The sequence below is a fragment of the Leptosomus discolor genome, chromosome 22 (assembly GCF_034619465.1).
Source record: "Leptosomus discolor isolate bLepDis1 chromosome 22, bLepDis1.hap2, whole genome shotgun sequence".
Classification (NCBI taxonomy): Eukaryota; Metazoa; Chordata; class Aves; order Leptosomiformes; family Leptosomidae; genus Leptosomus; species Leptosomus discolor.
This window is the reverse complement of record NC_141412.1, coordinates 6,622,366-6,644,596: the sequence shown is the minus strand read 5'-3', so window position 1 is coordinate 6,644,596 and position 22,231 is coordinate 6,622,366. Positions and strand designations below refer to the sequence as shown.

Here is a 22,231-nt window from a genome sequence, read left to right as displayed (position 1 = left end):
GTGGCTGGCAAGACAGTGTCGTGGTATTCAGTCATGTGGACTGGAGGCAGCCTAGCAGTAAAGAGGAACTGGCGTGAAATGAGTGCGCGGTTCCCAGCTGCGCGCGTGCGGTTCGGTGCCTTTTTGCGTTTTGTTTCTTTGGGTGCGGGAGGTGCAAACCTGCCCTACTTGGCTCCCGCAGCCGGCCTCTGCTTACAGCAGAGAAATTTTGAAGAAACCAATTTAATTTGATTTCTTGTAATCAATTTCTTGCGGTCGATTTGATTGGCTGTAGTCAGAAGCGGCTTGTTAGGCAAGCGATTTAAAAAGCGCGCTGGCTTTTGAACTCGCTTCGGAGCCCATTCCACAGGCTTGAGGTCAAAATAGGCTCCCACCCGCTTCGAAGCGGAGCCGCTACGCCTAAGCAGCGATTTTTGAAGGGAGAGGCAGGACCTTGGCATTTATGGAGAAGAAAATACTCGGAAAGTCTCTTCCCCCCCTGCCCAGCTTTTCGCCCGCTCTCGCTGCGTAACCTCAGAGGGGGCAGAGCAGTGGTTCTTCCACGGCGCGTCACGGAGACCCTTTCTGGGAACCTAGAGGTGGGACGGGCACCTTGGTGCCCGCGGGGAGAACAGCCGCACGTGCAGCCCATCATGCGCGGTGAGGAAGCGGTGGGAACTGCCCATGTCGAATCTGGGGAAGGAAAAAAACCTTTTCCTTCCCGCCCCCCTGCCCCGACAGCATCTCTTTCAGCTCTGCCCGGCCTTTCTGGCAACATCTGTGTGCCGACAGCCTGCCCTGTCGTTCCAGTTGTCTCAAAACTACATGAAAAAGCTCTATCTCTACGACATAAAACCAGTGAGGGGTGGGCTGGTAGGGGTGGGGCTGAAGGTGGGTTTGCTTTGCTCATCGGGGCAAGGTTGGGGGGGGGTGTTGTTTTGTTTTGTTTTTTTTTTTTCTTTGTTTTTCCTGTCTCTGAAAAAATAAAACAGTCCGCTGTCCAGCAGAGGCTGCTTAGACTCTATCCCTCCTTCCCCCCACGCTGGCTCACTCAACGTGGACCTCTGTTTCGGGCCTCTGCAAACACAGCTCCGTCGGGAGGAAGGCTCCCTGGCCGAGGGCCGTGGCATAAGTTCTACTGTGCACGTGGGTAAAACTGGGGGGTACAAACCCCCCTCCTCCAACATAGCCCCCTCTTTGGTGCTGAGGCATGGTATGGTAATCCTCCAAATTATCGTACTGGGACACCACAGTCATAGTGCTTTGGCGTTTCCCAAGGGTTTGGTACGGGTAGAGGAGGGCAGAGTCCCTCTCCATGGTTTCGGGGTGCTGCATTCTGAGGCTGTGGCTCCGTTCAGGCTTGGGGGGCGGCGCCATGGGAGAGGCGGCGTGCTCCTCCTCTTTATAGCAGTCTCTGGAGTGTTTCTCCATGGATGGGGTCGGTCTGGCTCGAGACCTCTCTAAATCCGGCCTGTCCTCCGCCAACCTCACCTCCTTGTGGTTCAGTCTCAGGGTCTCCTGGTTCGCCGGGATGTACTTCCCGCCCGAGTGCTGGTAACCGATGGGCTCGGAGGGCTCTGGGCCACCTTTGGGCCTGTAGTCGGGATAAGGGGGCCCGTTTTTGGCTTCGGGAGGCTGCCTGTGGCTCGCTTCTTGCTGCAAGTGCGTCCTGTGTTCGGTCGCGTTGCAGCCCGGCTCGTGCAGCTTCCTGTTCCGGACGCTGCTCTGCTTCTGGGGAAGGGACGGCTTCTCCGACTGCCCGTTCCCGTAGGCCCCGTGGTAGTGGGCTCTGTCCAGCTCTGGCTCGGGGTGCTGCATGTAGTAACGTTCGTCCCCCTCCGGCGTGGCTGCTTTGGCCGGGTACCTCCCCTCCTTCCCCTCTGCCACGGTGAGGAGGCCAGTTTTCCCAGGATCCGATTTGCTGCGCAAGTGGATCACATCCAGTCCTCCCAGTTCCTCCTGCAGCAGCGGGGCCACGTTATCGTACTGGGACATCACCGGCCCTTTCACTTTCTGGCGCGTGCGGCTCTCCCGGCGAATGGACTGCATGCGGTACTTCTCCATGTCCTCGAGGTCCCACGACATGTACATGTGCTTGATGTCCGGGGCAGGAGGCACGTCTCTGCTGATGAAGCTGTGCTCTTTGCCTGCCAGGTGGCTGATGAGGCCACCCCGAGGGTAGGCAGCCAAGCTGGGGTAGCGGTACAGGCCTTTGCTTTGCAGCCGGGAGGCGTAGGACGCAAAGTCTCGGCTGGGCAGGGGGTGGAAAGGCCTGACCCGCACAGTGCTGTAGGGGTCCAGGTCGTAAAAGCTCCCGTCAGCAGTGGTGTAGTAAGAGGATCCGGAAGAGCTGGAGTAAGGGCTGTACCGGTAATGCACCCGCCCGTTCTCAAAGTAAGGCTGCAGCTGCGTGACGTGGTAGTCGGAGTGGGGCTGATATGGCTTGTACTGGTAGAGGGGCCGCGGGCAGTACACGGGCTCGTCGTCCGGAGGGACCTCGGTCCGTGAAATGGGAACGGAGCGGATGGCGGAGGCGGCGGGGGTGGGGACGTGCAGCGACTGAACCCTTCGGATGGTGGGGTAGGGTGGCGCGTCCTCGGCGTAGCTGGCGTTACGCAGGCCCGTGGGGCTCACGGAGGACACGAACTCCGCGCGGCTGCGAGGCTTGGAGTGGAGAGCCGAGGCGCTCTTCCCTTGGTTCGCGTAGGTGTTGTAGCGAGAGCCCGCGGCAGTGGGCGTCTCCGAGCGAGGAGGGTAGGCTTGGTGCTGGTCGGGCTTGCCGTGGTAGGAGACGTGAGGAGGAACGCTCTCGGGCCTGTACTGGTGGAGGGAAGGTGGCTTGTGGTGCAGGTAGCTGTCTGGCCCGGGGGGCTCGGGGATGCTCTCCGGCTTGGGATGCGGCACGTACACGGACTGCAGGGAAGCGTGCTTGGGCGGGGGAGGCGGTGGCGGCGGTGGCAGCAGGGCTTCCTCTACGGAGGAGGCCAGCATGGAGGAAGACAGGAAGGTGTGGTAATTGGAGTTGTTGATGGCGTCCGCGTTGTTCGAGTGCATGGCGGCGGCAATTTTGCTCTCCAGCGTCCTCACAGGCGGGACCGGGGGCGTAAAGCTGTAGGAGGAGTGAGTAGGGACGGATTCGGAGCGCAGGTGCAGCGGGGGAGCCCTGGTAGTCTCCCGAGGCTTCTCCAAATGGCTCTGGTGGCCCGCGGGCACAGAAGAGGAGCAGCGGGTGGTAGAACTGCTTTCTGGGACAAAACCAGGGGCGGGCTCCGGTGGCTTTTCAGGGGTGGTTGCGCCCCAAACCTACAGAGAAGAAACCAGTGGAAGTTAGAGGCAAGTAGCTTCCCCCCCTCCTATTCTGTTGTTAAAATACCACAGATGCTCGTACGGATTAGTTCAATTTAAGGTTTTCTGTGCCTGGTTTCTGTTTGCTGTGGAGAAGAGCTAGTGCTGCTTGCTGTACAAGAGGCGATGTTCGGGTTCCCTTCCTCAGCGAGGGCAGCGTGGAGCCTCTGGGAGATTTTGGGACCCGTCACAAATGGCACTTTTTCTGCCAGTGTCAGACTGGAAAGGGGAGGAGGTGGCTCGTTGTAGCAACTGGTTAAAACTCTACCGCAGTGCCCACAGTGTTTTGGTAGGTGGTCTGCTTCTAAATGTACTCGCCTTCGTGAAAATGTACCTGGATTTAACCTCCTCACGCCCTGGTGAGCAGATCAAGTAGCGCAATACAGCAGCAATCCCTCCCTTAAACGGGGCTACGGTGCTTAAGATGGGCTGCAGGGCGCGTGCGCTTCTCGGGGGGCTGAGGGGGGTTTGGATGCCTGAGTGAACATTTCCATATCTAACTCTCCCACAAGGAATCTGCCCTGCTTTGTTAAAGAGCCCGGTGTCAGCCTCAGCAAAGGGGATGCAAAAACTCTTGTTCCTTAGCACCTCTGAACTAGCAGTCCCTGTATCGGCCACCCCATATATACTCTTTTTTTTTTCCTTAAAACCAAGCAGAGCAGGTACATTGGGATGTTCCCTTAGGAGATTCTGCGCTGCTCTCCTGTAAGGCTGTGTCCGTGTCGTACAGGCGTGACTTCCAGCACCCCGTGAACCCCCTGCCTCTGGCCATCTGGATTTGGACCGACTCTCCCAGAGCTCGGCCTCCCACGCTTACAGACTGGGCGCGCGGAAAAGTATGTGCGAGGCCGGGGAGGGCGGCGGGGGGGGGGGCGCGTCCACCCACCTGGTTGGAACTACTCGAGGCTTTCGCGGAGGCTGCCGGCACTTGTCCCGTGGCTGACTGGTGCTCTGGCCTCGGCGCCGGGGTGGGCTGGCCGGTGGCGAGCGTGCGCTGCGCAGCTGGACCGGCGGCGTCTGCCGGGGCCGGACCCGCGGGCCCGCGGCCGGGCTCGGCTGCTGTTGGCTGGATGGTGGTTAGATACGGCACGGCAGCCGGGGTGCTTTTCTCCCCGGCAGTTACAGGAGGAGACTGAGGTTTGTCATCGGCTGTGCAGGCAGGGATGTGGTGCTTGTCCCCAGACATGCATGCACGGAGGTGGGGCTTATCTACGGACACGTCTGCCGTGGGCGGCTCCCAGTCAGGCAGCGCGCCTGGAGCGGGGTGGTGTGTGTGCTCCCAGTCCCCAGCGTGGGAAGGGAAGTGCTCTTTGTCCCCCGCTTTACCCGGATGGAGGCTGGACTGCTCCTGCTCTGCATCTCTGCTATCGGGCATGTCCCCAGGCATGCCCGTGTGGAGAGGTGGGGGGTCCCGGTTTCCAGGTGCACCTGGCGGGTGGTTCTGCTCCCCGGGTGTGCTGCTACCTTGGAAATCCTGCTCTACTGGTGCACCAGTCTGGAAGTGAAGTCGGTTCTCGGGCAGACCGGTATACAGGTGGAGCTTGTCTGGAGCACCAGCAGAGAGATGGAGCTTTTCTAGAGCTGTGCCAGCTTCAGTCTCTCCATAATTGGTGCTTTCAGAATGAGCATCTCCTGGCCTTTTCTGAGACTGAGCGGACGCTTGCTGTGCGGACTCGGCTAACGCTAGGGCTAGCATGCGCGCTGCGTTTTTCGGAGGAGGAGGAGGGATAAGAGACACAGAACTGACGGGAACAGGATCCTGGGGGGAGTCGAGGGCAACTGCTCCTAATGGGGGGAAAATCGAGAGAGAGAGTGATTTTATGTTACCCAATAAGGAGTGTGACCTAACCTTAATGACTATTATAAAAAAAAAAATAATAGATGCTTTCCACACTTTCACAGTGGCAATTCCTTCTGCTGTGAAACCATCTTCTGTCTCACATGCAAACGCTGCGCCGTAGCCCAGCAGTTCATGACAAGAAGGAAAAAAACACAAGAGATTGTCTAAAGGCTCCTCTTGCATTTCTAGAGAGGTAGGAAGTAGGCAGCAGAGAATGAGATACCCTTACACAATTTTGATCATAAGGTTTTAGGCGAAAAGGTCCCTTCTTCAAGTGTTGGCAGATTTTTAATTTAAAAAAGAAAAGTCTTAGATGGTCTTATCAGCTGAAATGATTTAGAAGGACATGCTGGAGATTCTCATGTATGAGTGGATGCGGGGGGGTGGGGGGGGTGGAAGTGGTACACAAAGCATTATGGAAAATTATCCGAGATTTGTGTGATGTAGGGAGAAGGCAGAGGTTAAGACCTTACTGATCTGCACAGCCCTGCGAGACACTTGTGATCAGAACTGACGGGCAATCCCCTCTCCTAAAAAGGCACGCAGAGGAGGATGGTTTTGAGAGCAGGTCCCCTCGGGAACTTAAAGAAAGAATGGAGGAAAATGCACTGTACCTGGCTGTGTGTGTCCAGTGGGTACAGTCTTAGTCTGACTGCTTGACATGGGTCTCTCCCCTTCTTCTGGCAACTCTGGTTTGCCAGCAGCCACTAGCTGGGCATGCTGCAGCTCCTGCTGGGCTCCTTCCCCTGCTCCTGCTTCACTGTTTTTCAGGGGCAAGGACATCTGGGTTGGGGACCTGTTTGGGATTTCAGTGATGCCCATCCCTTTGCTCCAGCTGGAAGCGGAGGAGTTTCTGGACGCGACGGGCGCTCCGACTCCCGTCGCTTCCGACGGGCGGCTGGGCAGGGCGAAGGAGACGGGGTCCGGTGTCATCAGCGGCGGAGATTTGATGGGCTTTCGCCCCGCCTTGGGCGAGAAGGTGGGGGGTTTGCAGGCCTTCTCTTCGGTTGGGCTCAGATCCAGAGTAAAGAAGGGACTCATCTTCTCTTGGAACGGGGAGACGGGCTCAGAGCTCGTGGCACTGCCTGGTGTCTGGGACTGGCTGCCTGACTCTAAATCCTTCTTTAGGAGGCTCGGCCTCTCCTTGTTTATGCCGACTGACTCCAGCAGGGAGGTACTGCTGTCCAGGCACTCGGACTCCGCCTGGGGCGGGCTGCACTGGAAAGACATGGGGTCAAAATCCAGGCTGGCGACTCCGATATCCGGCGGGCTCAGGTCAACGTCTTCAGCAGATCGAGGAGAAATCAGGGCGGGAACGTGGATGAGCCCCTCGTCCCCGTCGCTGTCGTTCTCGTGGGGGAGGTTGTCGTAAGAATTGCAGCGATTCATGTTGCCCAAGAGCTCTCCGTTGAAGGAAGCAGACAGCGCGTCGCTGCTGGACCTGGGTCTTCTGGGTCGAAACAGTTTAGACTCGCCTAGGAAGGAGCAGAAACACACGGGTTAGTGTCAGAGCCTGGCTGCCGGGTGATGGTGCGGTGGTGTTCTTAAAGGAGTCCTAAGACAGCGTGCAAGGAGGTCACCTGGTGAGCTCTAGACACAAGAGTAATGCAGCAGCTGGTTATTACTTTTGCTCAAACTCTTTTTACAGCAGTTGTCGGGTCTGATTTAGGCTGAAACTAAGCTGTGTGCAAAACCAAATAACTAGTTGAAGCGTGCCGTAGACCTAAGGCTTTCGCAGAAGGCGTTTTCCTTCCCAATGCCGTCTTTTCCACCTTCGAACAGAAAGGGCAGATGGCAAGGAATGAATGTTAGCGGTGACGGCTACACAAAAGGCTTGCTTTTTTTCTACCTCAGAAGGAAAACGTGAAGAGCATTTCTCTGCGATACCCATCTGTGCTGGGCAGGGGTAAGCTCCTTCGTTAATTAGCAAGCCCAGCCTTTGCTGGAGGGGTGGAAAACCTGCCCTGTTGAGTCCCTGCAGTCTTTTAATGTCAAACCGCCCTTTTTTAATCCCCGCATGGTAAAAGTGCAGGCACGGTTTTGTCTTACCGTCGACAGCGTGCAGAGAGGTAAGCGATTCCTCGCTTTTAGCTGAGCGAAGAGTCCCGCTGTCTCCTCGTCCACCTACGGGAATGCAACCGCGACAGTGAAAAGCTGGATTATCAAAGCAGTTTATATTTGGCTGTGTAACGGTGGCAGGGGAAAAACCAAAGAGAGTTTCTAGCAACACTACTGTCCTGAGAGTAACAGTTGTGCTTTCTTCTCTTGGGGTTGGGTTTTTTTGGTTTTGTTTTCACTCCAAAGCCCTTAAAGAAAACCTTTATCCTGCTCCACTGTTAACGCGCTTTGCTGTCCAAGACTGCTGCGGTCCCGTTTTGCACAGGAGCCTGCAGACTCCTCCTGCCCAGGAGGCCCCTTCTGACCCGTGATTTTGGAATTTGGAAAGGGACAGAAAACTTGAGAGGGGAAGGGCTGAGAATTCCATCTACGGCCGGGGCTACAGCAGGTTGTTGGATGCCTTCTGTGGCGTGTGGGTTGGAGGAATAGTGCCTTTTACCTAGCTGCGTGTCTTTTGAGAGCGGCAAAGGGCGCCAGAAGGGTATTCTTATTTCACAGTACGTGTCAGAAGGAGTTATTCTAAGATTCTTAGAGCGGTGCCCACACGTGGCCTTTCAAAAGCTCCTCAGAGGTGTGCGCTCTGGCAGGTTCGGCTCCGAGCTAACGCGAGACCCGCTGAGGGAAGAGCGCGGTCAAGTGACGGTGTTATGCGTGGCCTGAACGCTAGAAGGAGGTAGAAGCACACCCTAAAGCTGAATTCTGCATGGCTAAAAAGCCCGGGTTTTTGGAAGCCGGATTCGCACCCTTACCCGCCAGGGCTATGGCTTTCATTTCCGAGGGCTCGCTGGGATTGCGCTGTAGTTTGCGTTTGGACACGGACGATGACTTTCCCAGGTTGAAGAAGGAACGCCAGCTGCCAACCGGCGACTTCTTCATCTTGCTGGGCGGTCTTTTCCTGGCGTGAGGGAAAGAGAGCAAATAGTTAGAGGGGGAAGCTGCATTTCGTTCCCGTTAGTGCCAGTAACAAGCAACCAGTGTCTGGTTTCTGCTGCAACAAAGCTTAGAAACTTAAAAACAGCTGAGGATGTTTTACGAGGAGCGCAGGCATCTCTCTGCATCCCAGACAACGCTGCTTTGTACACAGGACCATAACCCTGCTAAAAAGGAGGGAGTGGCGCAGCAGTTACACGGCTAAACTAAGCCCACCCGACAACTGCTGTAAGCTGAATCCTCACAGAGTCCGAAGCAGGTGGAAAACCGGCTACGATGCTTTATGTATGACTAGTGCCAGTCAATATTGGCAAGTTTTTGCTGTAATAATAAAAAAAAAAACCACCACCACCACACCCCAGTTATGACACACACTGGAAAGGAAACTCGTCTCTACCTTTCAGATGGAAAGTCTATGACCGTGTGGAATTTCCCCTGTAAAGCTGCAGGGCCTTCTCCCACTTCGATGTATTTGCTGTCTGCCACGATGGGAGAGTTGATCTGGGCTTGTGTCCGTGCCTGCGCCTCCTCCAGCGTGAGCAGCTTGGTGGAAGGGGACGACACCAGCAGGGATTTGGGCCGCGATAACGAACTGTGCCCTGTAAGGGAAAACCACAGGCAACCAGGGAGAATCAGAAAAGAGCGGTGCAGAGATGAAAGCTCTGGGTCCGCGTGACGAGGGAGGTGCCATGTTTTCCTACACCTGAAAGGTGAGGTCAGCTCCCCAAGCCCTTCCAGGTAAAGGGCTTTCGCCTCTCATGGGTGGGTCCAGGCAAGAAGCCGCGCTCAAAACCAGAGGCTCTCGGAAGCACCCCAGAGGATGCTGCCCCTGCACCGCGCTGCCAGGCGGCGAAACAGCCTGAACCCTCCTCCCTCGCGGCCGGTTTGGTGTGGAAGCACGCTGCATGCGAACGACCAAGTCATTAAACAATTAGCCGAATTTACATGGTCCATTCTAAGCCTGGATAATCATTTGGCTCAGACTCTTAGCGTGCTTATCTTCCCCTGGCAGAGCTCAGCCTGCTGTGGGCTGTCCCTGTTCAGCCAAGCTAACCTCTGGCTCCTGCTGACTTAGAATTGCCTTCCACCAGGAACGCAAGCTGGACTCGGAGCAACTCTGCTATCCGAAGTAGAGGTAGGGCTTGTGTCAAAGTGGGGAGCAGCAAATGCGCTGGGAAAACCCCTGTCTGTACGCCACACGTGGTGGTGACTGCGCTGGCTGTGCACGTTCCGTGGGAGGGGCAGGCTATCAAAGCAGATGGTGCACACTTAATGCTGCTTAGGAGTAATAATAGCTTGTGGTAGCCACGGTTGTTGATCTACCGTACGGAGTAAACCACCCTCCTGGTGCAACTCTGCTCGTTTCCAACGGAACAGGGGTACTGGTGGTCTCAGCAGTTACTCCAGGGAAGCTGCGGGCTCCAAGGCTGGATGCCGTTTCAAGTGCTCCGGGGTTGGGCACAAACGTGGAGCAGCTCATTCCTCAGCCTAAAGCCACAAATCAGCAACACGAGCGGAGAACTGGGCCCAACGCCGAGGGAGCCCTGCGGACTAACCTGGGCTGCGCAGGGCACTGACCGGGGTAAAAACGCTCCCTGTTAAGAGCAAAACTAAGTTTCTTGGTGTCAACACGCCTGAGTACAGAGAGCGTTCTTTAAATCGCTTCGTTTCTGCTCCGAGGTGCTGGTAAGGGCAGACCAGGGGAGGGGGCGTTAAGGGATTCCTTACAGCTCCTCAGTGCTCGGACACAGAAGTAGCAGCCAAGCGTTCAGACATAGACTGTAGAGCCACTTTTTGACTTCTGAGAAAGTTACTGATGGCAGTTGCTAAAACCAGGCTGTATTTGCCAGGTTCTACGATTGTAACCCCAGAAATTCATCCTCTAGGATACAGTAAAAACATACTTCCAATGTCCCAGGGGAGGCTCAGATACCTATGAAGTGTCTGCTACTTTTTTTTTGATCCAGGTAAAGCCCGTGGAAGACACGTACCTGCTCCATCTCGTATGACTGAGCTGAGTTTGGAACTGAAGAGGACGTCCACGTGGTTCAAGATGAATTCCACGACCACGGACTGGATTCGCACCTCCATGAAGGCGGCTGTTCCGCTGAAGCAGGCAGACTCTATCTGCTTCGACCTGAAAAAAAAAGGCAAATTAAACGAAATGCAACCAGACAGAAGGACGGGGGAAGGCGGACTCCTCTTGGGTAAGGCTGCGCGGCAGGCGTCCAGCTAGGGTTGCTCGGGCAGGCAAGACTTTAGGGGCAGCTGAGAGAGTAAATCTCGTCACGGTGTCACCCAAACGGTCGTACTGACATCCCCAGATTTTGGGTTCAGGCTGGAGTCTTACTGAGATGGCAAGAGGAATGCTGGGCCCAGGAGGTAAAGGGGTGCGTGGCAGGTGGGGGCCGAGGTAAATAAAACTGCGTCCACGAAGCGGGGAGCGTTTTCGCTTCCTTCCAGACACGGTGAGGGGCAGCGGCACCGCACGAAGCCGCACGTGCCTCCCCCTCTGGCAGGGGTGTCTCCAGCCGATCTGGCTCGGCACGCACCCCCAACAAGAGGGCATGGGGCTGCTTGTGGGTGAAGGGCCCGGATGGAGGAAAGGGCTCACCCTCGGTAACCGCACGCAGGGGGATCTCCGGCTCGGATTTCTCACGTTGGTAACAAAAGCAGTCCAGGGTGATTAATTGGTTTTCTTTTTCTTTTAAGGCAAAATTTTTAAATGACACCACTAATTTCTGAACTACCTTATTACACACGTTCAAAACACATTTTAGGGGACAGGTTTATCCAAGATGGTTTCCGTACTGGGGTGTTCTCGCCGCGTGGTTCCGCTGGCAAGAGCGGGAGCTGTTTTACGTCACTAGTCCCAGGGCTGGCCAGTTGGTCTCAAGCCCCTGCTTTTGCAGTGACTTCCCACTAGAAATTTTACAGGAGAAGAGCACAGGGGATGGAAGAAAGGAAGATCCTTCCAGCTGATTTTTCCGGGGAACAGGTATGGGTTATATATAAAAACTTATCCTGTATTGAAATGGGGGAAAATAAAAAAAAGAAACAAACAAAAAAAAAGAGAGTACCTTAGGAGGTTTGGAGCCCAGACGATTGCTAAGTTCTTAGTGTGCATATTCGTGATGGAGCAGTAATCAGCTAGACGAGCTAAGTGTCTCATTAAGAACTCCAGTGTCCTGGAAAACAGGAGATAGGCAAATGTTCAGCACCACTGAGCAAAGCCCTGCTGCGATTTACAAAACAAACCTCGGTTCATTATTTCCTTTTGGTTTGACAGCTCACAGAAAAAAGAACGTTGAACTACGGTAAAGTTGTCTTTAGCAAATAACGACAGCGGGGTGGGGTGAGGGGAGTCTCTCCTGGGTTGTCCACGCTCGATGAAAAGATGCTCCAAGCATCTGCTCTCGGTCCAGGGGCTGGATCCTGCAAACACGGAGGTGGTCGGGAAGAAGGTAAGTGGCAGCAGCAGAGGCGGGAGAGCAGCGGATGCTTCGGGTGGAAACGGAAGGGCCAGCTCCAGCGTACGCCGCCCAAGGCCCGGTACCTGCGCAGAACTTCTTCTCCCAGAGTAGCAGAAAAATAAAGTGTGGGTTTTATGGTTTGGTTTGGTTTGGTTTTTTCCCTTTTTCAAGCAAACCGCAGGAAAGGAGGAGAGCAGCAGCCCTGGCCATCGACATCGTTGTGCATCCAGGGGTCTCCCTGGGCTAAAACTAAGACACAAGTTAAACGGGTCTGTTTGTTTGCCCCATAAAATAAGAGTCATTTTGGGGAAAAGGTGGGATGCACCAGAGAAAATGAGATCATTGAGAGAGGTCATCCCTTAATTAACATAAATAAAATATTACAATTAACTAATACAAACTACCTGCTGCAACACTGCTTAGTTAACGCTATTTCAAGAGCGAGGAGCACACAGTTATAGCCTGCACCGCGTGAGTTAACCGTTATCCTTGGGTAAGGCTAATGACCATATAACGAGTTATTGATATTCAAGTAACACAGCTTATAATTAGTTAACTACACCACTCAGGTCCAGCACTGCAATTGTCTACCTCATCACCATACCTTACAATAATTAAAATTTAAATACTTATTAGCACAAATTATTGTAAATGGCTCTCAACATCCAAATAATTATCTTCACGTGCTACAACCGGGCATCGATACCACTCGAGGGGGTACAGAATCCTAACTGCTTCAGGTTACAGTAACAAATTAACATGCTAATTACCGTAGTACAGTTCGATAACGTCCAGGCGCAGACGCCACCGCTGGTCGCCCAGAGCACGCAGCACCACAACTGGTCCAGCTCATCACAACACTTACTCGAATGTCAGCAACTTTCAACATTGTCATTAGCTATTTCTCCCCATTACTCGTGAAGGCTGCTTACCATTCAGCGTGACAATAATTAGCCATTAATAATATTCAAAGAATCATTAACGCGCGGTGTTATATTTAGTAGGTAATACCAGTCACCACATGGTTTTGTCTGATGCCTTTTTACCATACCCTGCCATCAGTTTTACTGCTAAAGAGCATTGACATGTTGTTCTATTTCATCAAGACTCATTATCATATATCATCAATTAATACTAATTAGTTTGAATATAGTATTATAATTAGTTGCTGATTTTTAAACACTGTATTATAATTAGTTATTCTACTACAGCATTGTTATAATTTGTTACTATTATTGCTGGGGGCGGGGAAGCGGCAAAAAAATACACTTTGGCCAAATGAAACTGAAGGCCTGAGCCCATTTTTTGGGCTACATTTCACTTTTTTTTAACTGTGGTTCCTAGAGCTGGTATTGTGCCCCCCAAAACCACCATTTCCTTGGTGCCATCAGCCACTTCTGCCTGAACAAGCTTGTCTTTGCCTCCTCTACGTAGTTTCCAAGGAGGTCACGTGTGACTCTGTGTGTCTGGTAACGAGCTAATTAAAATATAAATCAACTTTACACAGCCATAAACCATTTTAATGCACTCGGTATCTTGAGCGGGCAAACTGGAATCGTACCATTTCGCTCCCGAGCTGCGCCCAAAGGCTGCACTAACCTGTAGTGAGGCGGGGGCAGCTGCTGGATGACATCGTGGATTTTAACCAGCCGTTCTTCATCTGTAGCAGCAGAAACGGCGTCCTGGAAACAAGGCAGGACGGGATTTAGCGGCAAACGAGACGAGAAGAGGGACCTCAAGAGCGGGGCACCGCCGCGCTTGGTGCGCCGGCAGCACCAGGTTGGCCTCCGGCTGGTCATTTCGGAGAGCGGCGCTTCCGAGCTCTCTTAAAAACCCCAACTTAAGCAGAAGACAAAAAGGCGTGGGGAACGCAGGCTCGGCTCGCTGCTGGAGCCTTTTCGCTGCTCCTCTGTTCAACCCGGGTAGGCGAAGTCACGGCGAAGCGGAAAGGGAAAGAAAGGCCTTGGCTGGTACTTACCGAGAACTTCTCGTAGAGTTGATAGGTCAGCAGAGGGTTCGGGAGTTCGCGGAAGTACAGTTTGCAGAGGGAGCCCACGCAGTGAATGTCTTGGATGTAGATATCCTTTGTCAAGTCAGGAATCTGCTCAGAGTCAAACTCGTGCCTGGAAATGAGAAAAAAAAAAAAAAAATGAGCAAAGGGGTTTGAAAAGGAGGAATGAAAAGAAAACCCAGCGCGAACGACCATCAAGAAAAGCAAGGGCTTCCTGATTTACAGGAAAAAATAAATACTTCGTCACCAAAGCCAGGGTTGTGTTGCTGCTACAGTGGATTCTTCCACAAATGAGACCTTTTTTTTCCTTCTAATAAGGCATTTTCAGTTAGTTTAACAACCGATCAGCCAGTCTGCAATCCCTTCAACTGCAACAGGGCTCTTCACCCACTCCCCTGAGGATGTCTTCCAAGCCCACGGAGACTGTCCGAATGTTTAACTCCCCGGGGCTGGGACTGGGAGCTGCCCGGAGGAGGGGTGCCCGCCGGTCCCACCGAAAGCTGCTGTCCCTGTGCATTTCAAAGGCCTGGAAACTGAGACGACGAAGCAGCGGGGAACGGACCGGCGGTGCCGTCGGCAGCTGCCGCACATGGGAACCAGCGTGCGCTGAAATGCCCCCGGGGACAAGCTGGTGAGCCGACTCTGCTACAGGGCGAAGAGAGCCAGGAACCACATGAAGTAACTCCCTGAGCATTCCCTTGGTTTTCAGGGAGAAAAAAACCCAAATCACACACATTTATGAAATAAAAGCCGAGCTGAGAAGGCCAAGGGCTGGCTCACTGCTAGAATATGTGCATGGAAAGTGCTGGTTCGAATTAGCAGGACAGATTCGCAGGGACCAGGCTGGTGACTCAGGCCACAGGGAGCTGCGAGAACACGGCTGCTCTCGCTGAAGCTCTGTTTCCCCACCAGGGTCTTTAAGCTGTAAACCACAACGGCTTATCATCGACGTGGGGAGTCACCCTGCCTACGCGACAACCACAGCGACGTCGGGGGCTTGGTGGCACCGTCCCCGGCCTCTCCTCCCCCGTCCCAGCCAGGCCACTTGTAACGCAGAGGGTGGCACACGCCTGCAGCACAGCCCAAACACGGAGCTCGCCTCCCTCTGCCTGCAGAACGGAACCAGTCTGCACCCGCGCCCGAGGCACCAGGCGTTCTGTAACCAGGGCGGTCACCACCCCGGTTCCTCTCAGCCCAAGGACAGCGCAGAAGGAAAGAAAGGTTTGATTTTCCCCAACTGACGGCCTGCCTGTCGCCAGAGTCCTCAGCGTCCAGTATATACCGCTCCCACGGCACCTTCTGACTCATCACTTACTCATATCTGGGAGAGAAACTCATTTCCTGCCCTTGGCTCCACAGAAGACGACAGAGCTCAGAAGGGAGAGCAGGGAAAGGCACAGCCCGCCCCACACACATACACTCAGCCTTGGCTGAAGTTCCCTGGCTGTATCCTGGTGCTCCTGGGTATTTTCCTAGGAATAAATCTCACGCCGTGTCAGAGATGTACCCCCGCAGAAGCAGACTATGGAGCAAAGAACGGGAAGCCCCACTACGTTCAGCCTTCCTTCTCTCTGCGCTGGCCGTTTCAAGAACTACTCACTTCTTTTGACCCCAAAGGAGGATTTTGGTAGCAGAAGAATACAACTTCGGTGTCTCAGAAACAGCCAGAGCCAGGATACAGGGATAAACATACAACTCAACACTCCGTTTTGCCCACCAGCCAAGTAAAGGCGGCTACTGCGCTGCTAAAGAGCCAGCCTCGGTCCTGGAGAACATCTCCCATGTGGAATACATTCTCTAACTTTCCCTCCAACCAAAAAGCCCTTTAAAGCCGGGAGATCCAATTCTTCTCTGTGAAACTTAAGAACAGTGAGTCATCCATAAGGATCCTGCAGCCCTAGCTTTGAAACCAGCCTAATGATCTGTTTATGTTGCTGGAAACTACAGCAATGCAACGTGTCCTACATTAATCGAACAATTACGAAAATCTCTAGTGATTTAGTTGAACAGGGACAGTGTCTACCAGTTATGCCGTGTGCTCCCTTTCCTTTTGTCTTTGGAACGTCTCAGAAAACTGAAGAACAGGCTGTGGCTTCGTTCTCTGCACTACACCAGGGCATTACGCCGTTAAAGTTCTAGAAAATTGGATTTAAAGCACCTTTGGAAAACAGCGAAGGAGCAAACGGTCTTGGCAACACAACGGGAAAAAAACAGACTAGGGCAGCGATTAGAAAGATGGTCCAGCACAAGTCAAAATGGGGAATTACAGGGATGTAACCGCAGCAAGGGCAAACATTTTCTTCAGCCAAGACTGCTGTGGGCAACAGCGACAATCAGAGTCTTTGGAGCCTGCGCATCAAAGCCTCGGGAGCCCAATTTTAAACTGGAACTTGCTGTGATGAGCAACAGGATTAAGCTGAACCAGAATAAGCCCGTCCATACCGGGGTTCGTACAGTAACCGCACTGCTCAAACCTGTCCAGGGAACTCGGGGACAGCTGGCACTCAAGGCTGTCCTTCCTACGGGAAACACCCCTCTGCTGCCTCTGCGAGGCCGCGGGCCTAGGATCAGCACTGGGATTCAGTCACACCCCGCTAGGTTCTCTCAGTCCCTTCGCGACAGAAAAACGACGGGCGGAAGAACAGCCTCACAAAAGGATAAAGACCACAAAAGGTGACGAGAACAGCTCCCAGCCGGGGAGGGCGCGCACCCAGCCTTGCCCCGCACAGCCCCGCAGCGGGGCAGCGCCGCCCACCGAGACTTATCCAAGCCTTCTTTGCGCGGTGCCAATTAATTGCGAACACGCCAGGAGTCCAAAGCAGCGAGGAGAAGCATCAGCTGCTCAAAAGGGCTCTGGGCAAGAGGAGACAGGAATGCACGCGGCAGCACAGCCACACCACGATCCCAGAGCCTTCCGACAACTCTATCCCGAAGGGAAACCTCCCGCAGAACGAAGCGTGTTGCTCCAAACCGGCGACAAACCCAGCAGGCACCGAGCACAGGCTGCCCCAGCGCAGGCTTCTGCAAGCGCGCGGCCTCCGAACGCGGCACGTGCCGCCTCCGTCCCCGGCGAACGCGTTTGGCCAACGCGGCCCTTACCGTAGTTTCTGGATGTTGGAGGCGATCCCCGAGAGCCGGTAGATCCCATCCACGATGCCGTGCTTCTCGATGAATTCAGTGCAGCTCTTGAGGACCTGGGGGACTAAAGAACAAGCGGTGCTGGTGAGTCGAGCCTGTTTAAATAAAGTCCCCGTTCAGGCTGTGGTCCTGTCAGACGTCATAAACCGAGCCCGGCTGGGATACTTACTGCTTTAGTTCCTCCTTAGAGGGGAAAGCCTGCAAGAGATTTAACTTTAGGAGTCGGCGTGGAAACCGGTCAGAGGTGTTCTTTGCTTTAAAGAAATGCCAGGATATGAATCAGGTTGAAAAAAGTCAATTCTGGTCAAGCAGAGACAGTGCAGGTCCCATCACAACTCCCCCAAGAACTGGGGTGTTAAATTCCATTACTGAAGAGCTAGAAAACGGGAGTAAATACACCCTCTTCGGCCAAAGACTTCCTTTGTTTTCCAGTCTATACAGGACTGACCTATACTGCTTGGGGTTTAAGCAAATACAAACATTAAGGAGATGCTACTTTCTGCGCCAGGGCCAGGAGAGTTTTTACACCCGATAACTTCACCCCCAATGCCTACCGGAGCGTGACTGGCTTTAGAGAGCTACGCAGCATACCACGCTCGCAGAAACTGCAGACAGACCGGGGCATGACAGAATGGAAAAAAATAAGCCTGGAGGGTGTAATTAGGTGTCAAGTTAATATTCAAGCCGCTTCGCCAACCGATTCCTTCCAGCTGACTTCTCAGCCTCACGCAGCATCCACTGCTGGAGCTATCTGTCCACCCTTCCAAGCTTAAGGAGGAGCAAATTACTTTATTTATAAAAGGGAAATAAAACTGCCCTAACACAGGAAGCAAGTGAGGACTGAGCTCTTGTGGAAAAAGCCGAGATCCTCGCGGACTCCCCTGCAAGCCACCTTTTTGCTACAGCTCCTATGACGATCTAGATTTATTCTTTCACATTAAATGCCAGGTCTGATCAATTTGCCACGTGACACAGATTCCGAATAGGTCACGTGGCAAATCCCCTTATATCAAGCAGCAAATACCATCTGCCAGTCAGGTCTCCTAAGTGCTACTGAACTTAGATGCTCTGTGCTTTCCCCTCCCCAGCCGCTTCACGGCTGTTTTCCCAGCTCGCAGCAAACACTCGCACGACTACAGGAAAGACGCGTTTTACGAGGTTCCCTGGAAATCAGCAGGTGCACCCCGGGCCAGGGGCACATCTGCTCCGCGCCGCAGCACAGGACAGAACAAACCCGACCAAGCCGCGTGGTGCGCCCCTCACGCAGGCTCAGTGATGGCTGACGGGGCCCTGGACACCCCAAGAACCAGTCAAACCGCCATCAGTCCGGCTCTGGGACTGCGCCATTAGGCACTTACAGCGTCTCTCCCTGTTTTCCAGAGCGAGGCGCAGGCTTTGGGGCACGCGGAGCCCTCGCACACGAAGCAACGGCACAGAAAGAGCCTTGGGAAACCAAGCGCTGCTTTTTGGGGGAAGGAGAACCCGCGGAGGTGACCACCTTCTGCTCTCCCCTTGTAGGGACAATGGGAACTTCAACTGCCACCAACGGGGCCAGAAGACATCTGCAGGAGGAAACCTCAGCACCCGCTCTGAAGCTAAAGGTGCCCCTCGCAGCCTTGGGAGCTTGGAGCAACATTAGGAACCAACCAGACACACGCTGAGGCATCTGAGCCAGGACAAGCAACAAGGACTCGCCGCCGCATGAACAGACCATTGGAGAGGGCGTTGGTAAAACGTGTGGTCGTCCCCAGCGCCGTAAACGACACGTCTGACACCAGAGCAGGTGGCCCCCCGTTCTAATAGTGTTTCAAAAACCGTTTTGGGAGGACAAGACTTACCCCTTTACGCCAACGGGATTCCACACCTCTCGAAGAAGGAAGCTTTTAAGGCTTTAAGCGGACAGGGAAGGAGTTGTACCATACTCAAGCAGCTGCCAAAAAGGGTTCACCGAGAACCAAGCGCGACTATGTGAGATGTCCACAGGCGTGTCCCTCCCCACCGCCACCCAAGACAGAAAGGTGAGAGGCCACAAACCTCATCAGGGAACCGAGCGAGGATGCCGGGCTCCGCGCTGCGTCAGCGGCGTTTCTGTCTGCCAGCTGCCCAACTACAAGAGCCGCGCAGGGTTGGGTAAAGGAGTTTAACCCAAGTTTTTAAGTGTCGTGGCAAGATCTTTTAATGCTTAGCTCCAAAATCCCCAAGACTTTAATGGTCTGTACCGGCACCTCAGTAGGGGTCCCCTTCAAACGAGTAGCACCCGTTGAAATAAATAAACCGGCAAATAAATAACTAGGACATTCCCTAATTCCTCCCAGGGAGGCTGACACAGCCAGCTCTGCTGTTTATCTGCACGCCACGAACACGGCCGACACCCGCCCGCGCTTCCTAACTGAAGGCCTGTGCCACGGGGAGCGAGCTCCGCGTGTTCCCGAGGCCTCCTCCCTCTGGGGTTCAGCGAGCTGGGTAAACAAACAGCTCGGCGAGAGCGGCATTTACTGGTTCAGCAACCTGTTGTGACAAGGGGAATCGGGTCCGGGGAAAACAGAGGGAAGGTGAGGGAGGCAGCACCAACAGTGCGCTTCCCAAAGTGGGACTTTGTCACGGAAGATCCTGGGTTACAATAATTAATATACACTGAAAAAATTCCAGCAGGTTTGTTCTACGCATTTCCTAATCTGGTTACCGGGACGATCTGTTCTTTAAGCTAAATATATCACGCCAGCACCACAGATATTTTGGGGGAAATCTGCACGGTTGGAGAAGTGACTGAAATTCAAGTAGGGCTATAATTATACTTGAAGGCCCTTTGCCGGAACGGCGACTTGATTTTTCAGCAGAGATGACACCTGGCAGTTACACGCGCATTTAACCTCCCCCTCCCCTTCAGCTACACGCACACTTACACGTAGGTGCATACACACACGCAGGGAGGGACGTGCGCCTACGGCCACCAGAGTGAAACGGCGGCACACGCCAAGGCTTAATTGTGCCAGCGTGAAGTGCGCCAAGACCAACCCCGACGGTGGCTTCTGACACCGCGTCGTGACCTTTTCAGGTACCTACCTCTAGCTCTGCCAGCCGCTCCGGGAGAGGCGCGAGGAGGGGACGAGCGCGGGGACACACACGCCGCGTTCCTCCAGCCCCACCGATCCCCTGTGCCCAGAACCTGTGCTTATTAAACCCAGCACAGAGCCCCCGCCAGCTCCACGTTCCCAGGCAAGGGGACGAACGCTCACTGCTGCTTTGATGCCTTTTCTGAGCCACGCCGCCTTCAGCCACGGACTCCAGGTGATCCCTGCGCCACCACGTCACTCACGCAGCTGCCAAAACCCGCTGGCGGGTGCTACGTGTGATCACCCACCTCTTTTCAGGAATCCTGTCTCCCATTCCAAAATCAATTCCCTCCCCTCGTCCCCTGTCTCCAGTAACAGGTAGTTCCAGGCTACCAAGGGCAAACGGTGGAAGTGTGGGCGCATCCACAAAGGAGACCCTAGCGTACCTCATCGCCCTCGCAGCTCAAGGAATTTATTCCGCTCATTCCTGAGCATCTCTCAGCTGCTTGGCAAGGTTTATTGCATCCCCTAGGGCTCGTTAGCCGGTTAATTCCTCGCCATTAAGAGGGCGCAGAAGTTTTATGGCTTTCATTCCCAAGAATGTTTTGATTGATCTTGAAATCAGGCACCTTTCCTTTCCTATCATCTTGGGGTTGGTTTGTGGGTTTTTTTCCTTTTTAATCTTTCATAAGGTACAACACAAACGGTGTGAACTTTTTTTCTTTCCTGAGGTGTGGTGATCACCTGAGACTCTGACAAACTTCTGGCCATCTGAAATTAGCCAAATAAATCCTGTCTCCCTTGCCGTATTAACACGCGGTTACCTAAAAACCTAACAATGAATATCCTCACCCAAAGCAATACAGTTGCTTTTATCCCAATCATTTTTCCTATTTTTAGCTCAATTTTGCAAAAACCTGTCCAAATATTTCCTAAAAAAAAACCCAAAAACATTAAAAAACCCCGCATAATAATTCAGACTAACTTTTCCCAGGAACTTCATCATTTCAAACTACTCATTTCTGAAACTCTTTTACAGTAAAAGTTACACAGAAGGAGTGAAGCGGCGCGGGGCAGAGAGGTTAAAGATTTCCCTTTTACGGCCCTGTAAGGGGCTCCCTGCCACCCGGCGAGTCGCCTGCAGGTGCCATTTTAGAAGCACCATCCCCTGCACGGCCAGAAACCCCCCAAAGTTTTAAAGGATGGACTTTCGTCTCACTCCTAAATGCAACTCCTCACGTTTGGATCACCAGGAGTAAGCGAGAAGTAAGTACAAGACCAGCCAAACAGCAAACCTCCCTCAAGCAGCTCTCTTCCAACAAGTGACCCACGTTTAAATTATTTCTGCTGTGGAGCAGTTGCGTAAAGTCCGAGCCTGCTCTCACCAGCCGCGCTGGGTTTATTAGGCAACGTTTTTATGTGAAATGTGACTTTTGCACTTGGGGAAGTGCAATAGTGGGAGAGGGGCCGTAAACCAGGAGCGGGTTCCGAGAGCAGCGCCCGTCTGTGGACTCGGCCGCTCTGCGTTTTTAAGGCTGGGCTGCTTTTTTTTATTTTTTATGGCAACTTACTCAGGCACCGTGTAAAACCAAAGTGCAAAGTTCGAGCCCGAGAAACACAAACCTTGCATCAGGCTGGGAAGGTAGAGAACCGTGTTTTTCAAGCCCCGTGAGATCGGCAACACGCTCGAGGCGGGGGGTACGTCTACGCTAGGGCAGTTTTGCGCCTGAGGAGCGCGAGTGGTGCCTCACTGCGCTCGGACCAAAGCTCGGAGCCTCTGTACAGTGCGTCCATCTCCCGCGCTGTAGCTCTCTGGGGCCGGCTTCTTTGATATAAAATACCCACCAACGGAATAAAGATATTACTGATACTCATATCTGAACCGTGTGCCAGTGTTTTCTGTTTAGATCACTTACCACAGTAAGTTGAGGGGGGTAAAAAGTACCCACCTCGTCCAGAGCGGAGGGATAAGAGCCCAAGCAATTCCTGTACGGACCGCAACGTTTTTCCTCAGGTTTGTTCCCCCTACAGCTGTAGTGTTTCAAAATGCAAATTAATTTTCAACTCCCTGCTGTCCTCTGGGTCACTCAGGCATAAAGAATTTCTCTTCTCACAGCTGCAGGCCGGGTTAAAAAAGAAGAGGAGAGAGAGAAAACGTCTCTTTTCTTATCTGCAAAAGCTCGCACGCTTGCTCAGCTCTCCCTTTCTGCAAGTACTTCCCCCAAACAAGCAATTCTCCACGGGGACCCCGTGTACCTCTTTGTAATGCTAACCCCGTACCCAATAATCTCGAGTTCCAGCAATTCAGAGGGCAGATGGTGAAGCAATAACAGTGCCTGTTATG

The 22,231-nt window shown here is 53.5% G+C and overlaps 1 protein-coding gene across 3 annotated transcripts in view; it reads right to left on the bottom strand.

Annotated features, from left to right (window-relative positions):
- Window positions 1–1,026: 1,026 nt before the first annotated feature.
- The window catches only part of ARHGAP32 (Rho GTPase activating protein 32), a 171,430-nt gene continuing 150,225 nt past the window's right edge, over window positions 1,027–22,231 (bottom strand). For 2 of the 3 annotated variants that reach the window (XM_086476847.1, XM_086476848.1), the window contains 11 exons: window positions 16,796–16,898; window positions 13,664–13,808; window positions 13,285–13,367; window positions 11,293–11,400; window positions 10,204–10,349; window positions 8,610–8,811; window positions 8,032–8,177; window positions 7,214–7,288; window positions 5,779–6,639; window positions 4,211–5,109; window positions 1,027–3,282 (listed from right to left, as the gene is read on the bottom strand). In XM_086476847.1, the coding sequence (XP_086332973.1) occupies window positions 1,027–3,282; window positions 4,211–5,109; window positions 5,779–6,639; window positions 7,214–7,288; window positions 8,032–8,177; window positions 8,610–8,811; window positions 10,204–10,349; window positions 11,293–11,400; window positions 13,285–13,367; window positions 13,664–13,808; window positions 16,796–16,898 (5,024 nt within the window). The remainder of the gene's footprint in view (window positions 3,283–4,210; window positions 5,110–5,778; window positions 6,640–7,213; window positions 7,289–8,031; window positions 8,178–8,609; window positions 8,812–10,203; window positions 10,350–11,292; window positions 11,401–13,284; window positions 13,368–13,663; window positions 13,809–16,795; window positions 16,899–22,231) is intronic. The other variant, XM_086476849.1, reaches the window with a different exon arrangement.